Source organism: Leptonotus elevatus, chromosome 15 (genome assembly GCF_054856555.1).
Source record: "Leptonotus elevatus isolate MCC_2025b chromosome 15, RoL_Lele_1.0, whole genome shotgun sequence".
NCBI lineage: Eukaryota > Metazoa > Chordata > Actinopteri > Syngnathiformes > Syngnathidae > Leptonotus > Leptonotus elevatus.
This window is the reverse complement of record NC_141253.1, coordinates 15,329,191-15,338,193: the sequence shown is the minus strand read 5'-3', so window position 1 is coordinate 15,338,193 and position 9,003 is coordinate 15,329,191. Positions and strand designations below refer to the sequence as shown.

The 9,003-nt window shown below is 36.5% G+C and overlaps 1 protein-coding gene across 1 annotated transcript; it reads left to right on the top strand.

Moving 5' to 3' along the window:
• Positions 1 to 6,163: 6,163 nt before the first annotated feature.
• Positions 6,164 to 8,019, top strand: LOC147162125 (uncharacterized). The gene is made up of 3 exons (XM_086096796.1): positions 6,164 to 6,272; positions 6,412 to 6,484; positions 7,176 to 8,019. The coding sequence occupies exons 2-3, from the start codon at positions 6,425 to 6,427 to the stop codon at positions 7,806 to 7,808; spliced, it is 693 nt and encodes a 230-aa protein (XP_085952922.1). The 5' UTR covers positions 6,164 to 6,272; positions 6,412 to 6,424; the 3' UTR covers positions 7,809 to 8,019.
• The last annotated feature ends 984 nt before the right edge of the window (positions 8,020 to 9,003 follow it).

Below are 9,003 nucleotides of genomic sequence, written 5' to 3'. Positions count from 1 at the left end.
ATTTACTCGTCTTTCAACTGCACCAGTCACCATCTTTTGTAGTTGGCGATATCATTCTAAAGCTCTTTCCTTGTAAACAAGGTTACCAACAGCAGACACGAGTACCACAATAAAATAATCACAATAATATTATGTCTGACACAAAAAGAACACATCACATTATAGTATAGTAATGCTCAAAAAGGCTATAAAGTTGATCGACATAAATGAAGATGCCCATATAAATATAGTAATGTGGCCTACTGCACACAGTATTTTTTCCTGCCACTAGGTGTCACTAATTACCTCTTGGTTACCTTTCATGCATGTTCATGCTCTTTTATTGACTGTGTCGCTGGTTCGATCCCCATCTTAGGTTTAGAAAGTTTTAAACTCATATTTATTTATACCTATAAACATTGTACTTACGATTATATTTCTTGCTTATACCATGTTATGAGGTATATTGCTACTTATGCTACTGCATATATTTAACTGCTTGGTCCTTTGACCACTTGATGGCGCCATAGAGTAAATTAATCTTAATGAAGTGTCAGTACTTTTCCTGCACAGTTGGCTGAAAGTATTGCTGCTTCATGGGGCTTCATCTCATCATCACAAAGTAAAGAAAAGCAATGTCCAATACAATATACAAATTACAAACTAAAACCGGGAATAAAGAAGTGACCAGGACAACAAATTGACAAGCATTGAAACAAAGCAGTGAACTACATAAAAATACATGATGAGAAAACGCTTTGTTTATTACTTGTAATTCCAGGTGATTTTTTCCTTGTGTCTCTATCACATGATTGATGGAGTCCTTTCATTCACAAATTACGATAACCTACATTAATATTTTGAATGTGTGTGTGTTTTTTTAGATTAATTCATGGGAAAACAACTTTTGAATAGTTGTCCACTGTAGTGACCAATGTCCCTGGAAGGGTTAATTTAAAAACGACTTGGAAATTAACCATCATGATATATAAAGCACTTCATTTATGAAAATAGAAAGAGGAAGTTGACAGTATATGTGGATATGAAATTAATAACCTTATAAGCATTAAGATTTTCTGAAGTTTGCCGAGATACAGTACTGACTCATGCGTGACATTTGTGACAGGAAGTGTGACATGTGGCTGAAGGTGATTTTTAGACAAGAGGAAGTGGTTTTGGTCAAAATATGATGTCTACAGGAGGTCTGTGTGATCATAAGGATTGCAATGGTTCATGTAAATACCCCAATTCACACTTTGCACGTATCGGAAGGACGTCATTTGTGTTGTGCACAAGAATGAGAAAATGCATCCTGTTTGGCAAAGTGTTACAGCTGTGTATACAGTATAGTTTGAATGCATTTTCCAAAGTGAAAAACATAATCTCAAACATAATCTACAAGGATTAAACCTGGTTTAGATTTTTGAAATACAGTACTGGGACTAGATGAGTACAAAGAGCCCTGACTTTTTAACTGTGACTGTGCCTCTCAGCTTGTATCTTCCCTTCAGCGTGCAGTGTGGAGGGGTGGAGGACGATGTCATGCTAGGCTTCGAGAACAGGAGGTATTTTATAAGTTTGGTGATTTTGTCACTGAGGAACCCTGTTTGCTGGGTAATATGATGATGACACTGATGTTTCCAATAAGGACCACTTTCCGAATTCTGAAATTTCTGCTCGAACTTCCATCTTACTCAATTAATAAATGATTGAAGATTTCAGCGGGGTGGACAGCAAAAGCTGCTAAAGGTGGAGGTCTCCTCTTTTCAGATGTGTGTCTGTTAATAAAGCTTGGGGTATTTTTAAATTAATGCATTTAACTGTGTTAAATGAAAGGGGTCAAATTATATAGCTTGGGTAAATGATTACATTTTATGAACCATCAAGCAAAGGAATGACACACTTTCTGAGTTTAGGAAAAGTAGGGATGAGCAGGTTTTTAAAACTTTTTAAAACTCTGAGAAATGAGCTCAACAGGTTCATTAAGAAGACGAAGGCAGACTTTTTTTTTTTTCGAACAAAAAAAAAAAATCATAGACAGCAAGTCTAACCCTAGATTGGAAGTGCCTGAAACCGACAGGGTTCAGCAGCAGGCTTAAAACTAAAGTAAAAAAAAAAGAATGGAATTTAGATATAGGAGGTTTACTTGTACCTGGAACTACAACTGTAGACAATCGTCATTTTATTGTTACCGTAGCAAATAACTTGGTTCATTAACTTATAAAACTAACTGAGTCTTATGACGAAAAATAGGTGCAGAAATTTTACAGTGAGAAAGGGCTGAGGCTTTTCTACTCTATCTGAGGACAATGTTCTTAAGAAACTCATTGCCAATGCAGCCAGCAAAGACAACAGGGGAGGGCTGGATAATAATGTATTCCAATTAAGTTCTTGCAGGATGCAGTAAAAGCTATTACATCCTGCTTAACCTTTATTATAAACCTATCACTTCAAAAAAGGGTCCATTGCATAAAAAGGGTAGCAAATTGGACCCAAGAAATGATTGTCCAGTTGCAACTTTGAATTCAGTTTCCAAAGTGATGGAGAAAATAATTTTTGATCAAATCAATGAATGTCAAATTATCTTTTGTACACATTTCGATCAGGATTCAGAATATCACACTCTATGGATACTTGTGTTTTGATCATGGAAAATACTGTGGGATGATCGTCCTGTTGGACATCCAAAAGACATTTGACACACATTTTGACTACTGCTATTCCCACTGAAGGCCTTGAAATTCATCTGCCCTTCTAGTGGGTTAGGTCCTACCTTGAGGGTCGTCGACAGGTTGTAGACGTGAATGGTACCATCTCTTCACCACTTCAGTCAACTTGTGGTGTTCCCCAAGGGTGAATTTTAGGACCTTTACTTTTTTTTTTTTTTTACATAAATGACATAAAAACAGCCTGTGACAGTGATATGTTCCTTTTGCTGCACTTGCTAGCCTCACATCACTATAAAAATCTCTATAGTCTGGGATAGGCATGTGCCGGTAACCGGTTTGATGGTAAACCATGATATTAAAAGTCACGATTTTTTCAAACCTCCCAAACTTGCTCAAACACCTAAAATGGGCACCAGTGGTGTGCAGCGGCAGCCTCGTCTCATTGTTTACGTCACGTAAGTGCGCCTTCGCTGCGGCAGCCAATCACGTTACTGTCGAGATGGCAACGTCCTGCTTCGAGGAATTCATTACTAACTAATCTAACTATGAGTTAGTAGTGTGTCTTGCATTGTTGAACAAATACTAAGCTATCGAGGCTATATAGGTGTCTAACTAGCATGGCTAACATGTTCACATCACAGAGTGTTACTCTTTCTGCAAAATTGTTAATTTTACTGTTGTGCTAAAATTAAATGTAGCCGATGTGTCTATAATTTTATTTAAGGGTTCCACCGTTTTGTAAATCAGTTCAAAATCAGAACATCATTTTTTTTTAAACAGCACGGAGGCTGCGCAGAAAATAAACACTCATTCATCAACATTATATGATAGAATCAATATTGTATTGTTTTGTGTTTATTGTGCTGTAGATTAATACTTTATACAAATTGCACGTTTCAGTTTAATTTTGATGCTGTGCCCAATCAGAAATATTTCATTATTCGTTTATTGTTGAGCTGCAGGTTTTGGCCACTTTACAGCGTTTGTCTTGATACGTAATTTTCACTTAGCATGGCAAACGTTTATTGTAGCAAATGCTGTATTCTATATTTTGTTTAAAAATAAAACTGTTGAATGTGGATTTTTTTTAATTTTATTTATCAAAATATATATACATATGTATAAAAAATTGAGCTGTAAATTTAATACCGTGATACAGTGCCATTTTTGCTCAAGGTTATCATACCGTCAAAATCTGATATCGGCACATGCCTAGTCTGGAGTAAGATCAACTCATGGCTGATAGACAAGAGTCTACTGTATCATTCCATATTGGAAAATCTGAATCAAGCCTTTTTGGGTCAAGTATCAGATTAGCAAAATCCAAAGATTTTAGAGTAATGTTGGGGGATTGTGAGATTGCAGCAAAGGATGAAGGTTTGCCTTCATTCGTGAAGAACAAGAGTTCTCTTATCACCTTCCAAATTGCCGTAGAGCGATAGTTAAGGTGGAATGGAGTCAAGGAATAGGTTGACAGCCTACGACTTTTTATTTCAGAATTAAATCTGAAGATTTTTCGTTGTTCTATTTTATCTTATGAAACTGTATACAGTAATGATTTATGATGTCAATTTTACAGTTACTATTTTATGTTGAATATGATCCCTCATGCCAATTTTCCTGTGTGGAGGCACACCCACACAAACCCTCTAAGCACACATCATGCACACACATTCACAGACTCTCACATGGGCACACACACTCACTCATCCAAGTGACCACAATGGAAATAAACCAATGGCTTTATTGTATGTACGGTGTATGGTTTTATACGTACTTTGTTGTCAATAAATATTTCAACCATTCAATCAATCAATCCGTACTCATCCATGAAAGAAGACTAATTATATTTAATGTTTTGTGTTTAATCAACTTATAATATTAGCAAACAACTGTTTATAGTTTGGCGAACAATGATCAACATTTTGGCCTATTTTCTAACATGTTACGTACCAAAGCAATAACTGAACCCTAATCTGTTTCTGTATTCTCTACACTATCAATTTGAAATAATATCCATTTTTTTTGTTTTGTTTTTTAAATGAAGGAATGGAAATTAAAACGTAAAAAAAAAAAATAATTGGTTCATTGATTAATCACCGAAATAACCAACAGATTAATTGATTATTAAAATAATTGCTGGATGCAGCCATCTCCAAAATACAAGTGTTCGTAGCATTGTTTGTGTTGCTTTTATAAAATAATCTGTTAACATGAGGCTATGGATAGAAATTGTTTAACTCGCAGACACTTCTGCTGCATTCCAAACAATACCGTGAAGCCATGCAGATTTCTCACAACTATTTTATGTAAATTTGTGACTTTTGAAAGCTCTTTAACAACACATCCTCTTTATGATTCGCGGTGAAGTAACAGGAAGAGCAACGTTTCTCTAGTGACTTGACTATTGGAGTAACACTGTTGTGTCACACAGACATGCACATACACACTTATCAAAGTCTTACTCCCCTGTAAAATTCCACAGGCTGCCACTCAGTCTGCCTAAATGATGAATAAATTCTTCATTACATCAAACACTACTTTTCATACAGTACCGCGCTCACATCGTCGCCATGACAAACTTCACAGTTATCAGATCGGCCCAGCCAAAAGCACTCAAATCTGACTGTCATCCATTGCCAAACACCCACTGCCATTTTTTGGGGTCTGAATTCTTTCCTTATGGAATATCTGCATGGCAGCAAGCAATGAAGGCAAACGTTTGTTGCTGGTTGCTTTTCTCATATTAACTTAAGAACAGATTAAAGTTTGAAACCCAAAAAATGACATATAATTCTATTGTGTGCGCAATGTAATGGATGGAAAATTATGCTTATACAATCTTACACTAAAGCACTTCCTGTACTCTATTCTACAATGTGTCGCTTGAATCCTCATGCCCAATAAGACGACAGTTTTACAAGTAAATTTGAATATCTATGACAATAGATAATAATAATCAAAGAATCCAACAATGTTGTTAAAATACTGTTTTGGTGTGAGTTTTTAAGTATTTGAAGTGTCCTTTCCTAAGTACTAGGGTTGGACTGGCACAAAAAAAAGAAAAGAAAAAAAGATTTAGGCCCGCCAGCCCGGTCTTGTTCCTAACCAGAATGTTCTGCCATCGATGTTGATTGGTTCAATTTGCTGTCTATACTGCAAATGAATTATTGGGCTGCCCCCTGTAAATAGAAAAAGAAAGGACTCCAGCCCACCGAGCATCTGCCCAGTAGCCTATGCCAGACGGCCAGTCCAGCCCTGCTAACCACTCAATACACAATGTCTAATACAGATGACATCCAAAGGTCACAAAACATTCTACCCAAATTCCAATGAATTTCCAATCATACAATGATTTAATATTCAAATATTTGCTAAAGATAACACAAAATGGGAAAGGGTGACTAAAAAACTGAATCCACATTCGGTGTTATCTGGGCTTTCTTGCTCCACCCCTGCTATCCGGCTGCAGGTAATCTTGTTTTACTCAACCCTCTCCAAAAACCCCACAAGAGCCCTGCCCAGCTTCTCTTCACAGCATACTTAAGCATCAGATCATCCCAAATGACACTCCCACATCTTTTTGGACTCAACACTATAGGCATCTAGGTGACTGGGAAAAAGGTACATCTATTCTTATTCTTATTATTATTTGTAAAATATTGTTATCAAATATTTATTTAAATCCTGGATGTTTTGTAATATGAGTATAGTTGTGCTTGGTAAAATGTATTGCATTTTATAACATTGCTTTTATTTGCAGGAACCGATTAAAGATGAATCTTCCAACATTTTCACTGATCATTGTACTTATTGCTGCTGCATCTACCAAACCAGTAAGGCTCACTATATGTATATGTATATATGTACTAGTAAATCAATCATGTATATCTAAAAATGTATGTATCAGGAATATAAATGTAACATTCACACTATCAGAGTTGCATTTGCGATAGGGACAGAAGTAGAAGAAACTCATTTCAGATTTGACTTCACTTCGCAATAAGATGTTTGTCAACGACTACGTCATTAAACCAAATTTGAGCACCTTCCTCTTTCTAATTCAAAAATAGTTTTCCTAAAATCGGGAGTCAACACACATTTAATGTTATATGAACATTTAAATCTTGACTAAATTGGATGTTTGTTATTGGATCAGCATTTTTCACAGCAAAAAATGGAGTGTTAAAATTCCAGGGTTACATTTTTGGGAGATGATTTGATATCTCCCAAAGTGTAATTTTAACATTTTCAGGGTTAAAAGGTGTCCTGAGCATGTGTTATTTCATGGAGTTGATCACCTAGTTATGGCTGGGAAACACTGGTACATAAAAAAACCCCACTTTATCCTATTGTTAACTATTTAACTACTTTAAAAGTGTTGATTTAACTCTGGAGAGTGTAGAGCTATATCAACTCTGAACAAGTGCTAAAATCAGCTCTAGTGGAGGTACATAAACATTGGACTTTTTGCTGTGTATGCATATTGGCTACATGATATTCTTTGCTTTGATATTCTCTCTAAAGGTTGATGAGGCCTGGCATCAGGTTGCTGACATCACCGAAAATAACCAAAAACAAGAATCACCAGCTAGGGACAACTTGAGTCTTTCTTCTGAGTCTTCTCAGTCAAATGAGTCATGGGAGTCTAGAGACGTCTCTGAAAGCGAGTCCTCTGAGGTGTCCGTTGAATTGCCATCCGAGGAGCCATTGCCAGAATCTTCTGAGGAGTCATCAGAAGAGTTCTCTGAGGAAACGCCTGACAAATCTGAGGGGTCCACCGAGCTTTCCCCGGAGGAATCGTCCGAGGAGTCTTCTAAGGAATCATCCGAGGAGTCTTCTGAGGAATCGTCCGAGGAGTCTTCTGAGGAATCGTCCGAGGAGTCTTCTGAGGAATCATCTGAGGAGTCTTCCGAGGAATCGTCCGAGGAGTCTTCTGAGGAATCATCTGAGGAGTCTTCCGAGGAGTCCTCTGAGGAATCCTCTGAGGAAGTTCCTATCACAGATCCCACCATGACAACCGCAGAAGACAGAAACACCCCCACGCCCAAACCTGCCACCACAAGCTCAGATGAGACAGGGACGACCACACCTCCTGAAGATGTGACTGGAAGCGTCTCCACAGAAGTGAGCATCACTGAAAGAAGAGGAGACAACTAACTATGGAGCACAAAGAATAAATATCCTAAAAATGTCATGATTGTGGACTAAAAGTTGATTGAAATGAATCATTGTTATCGAGAACCAATTTTATTAGTATATCTAATCAAACATTGTGGCTGCCAGAAAATCAGGATAATAATGTTAATATTACTTAATATTGTATTTATTTTAAAACTTCAGATTTGTTAATAAAAACTGGGCTAATGTACAGTAATTGTTTTCATATGCAGATATACATACCGCACATTTAAGTCCCATATATCAATATTATGTTCAACAAAAAATCTATATTTAAATTTTTTTTATTTTGTCACAGTACCTACACAATGCGTGTGGTGAAATAAAAACAACACACCCACTGGTCTAAGGCAAACTTGCAGCATCTAATGAGATCCAGTACAAGAAGAGTTTAGCAATGGTAAAGATAATAGTTACGTTATTTACTGTTTGAAATTATTTTTGCCGTACAGTGCTTGCATTCAAGTCATTATATGGTCATATTACACAATTTGAACACTACACAAAAATACTGTTTCAATTAACTTCTCTCTCGTGTTGACAGTGACAGGCAGACCTTGTATTACTGTATACAGAGGAAACAGAGGACACCAAATCAAATACATTGTGCTTGTCAACAATTATTTATGTTTTGTCTGAAGGCTAAATTCTTCTCTTGTACTTTCTCTTATTTGATTGTGCAGATGTACCAAATGCTGTCTGGTCAGTTGATTTCAGTATGGTAGTATTCAAAGTTTCTAATGCCATCTAGTGGGAAAGCCATAAATTAAAGGGATACATAACATGCTTTATCATTGCGTGTATATAAATGTAATATAAAGATCTCTTTTTCTATTTATACACACATTTCTAAAAATTTGTCGACTGGAAATCTATCATGCGAGGTTTATGAACAAGAAGGCAGTTGGGGGATAATTCAGCTATAATAGTCTATAGTTAGTCTTTTGTCCATTTGTGATGTCTGTATGGATTGAGGCTTCAGGCTGGCATGGCTTTAGAGCGCCTTGTTGTCTCGGCGTGGAAAAGCTTTCAGTGGATATATTTTCGAAAGTGAGAACAATTGCTTGATTTAAAAAAAAAATTATTTCAAAGCTTTATTTTAAATACTTACCAAGGCTATATGCTCTATGCTCTACAACTTGCTTCAATAACCTGTGGTACAGCCCGGTGTAAG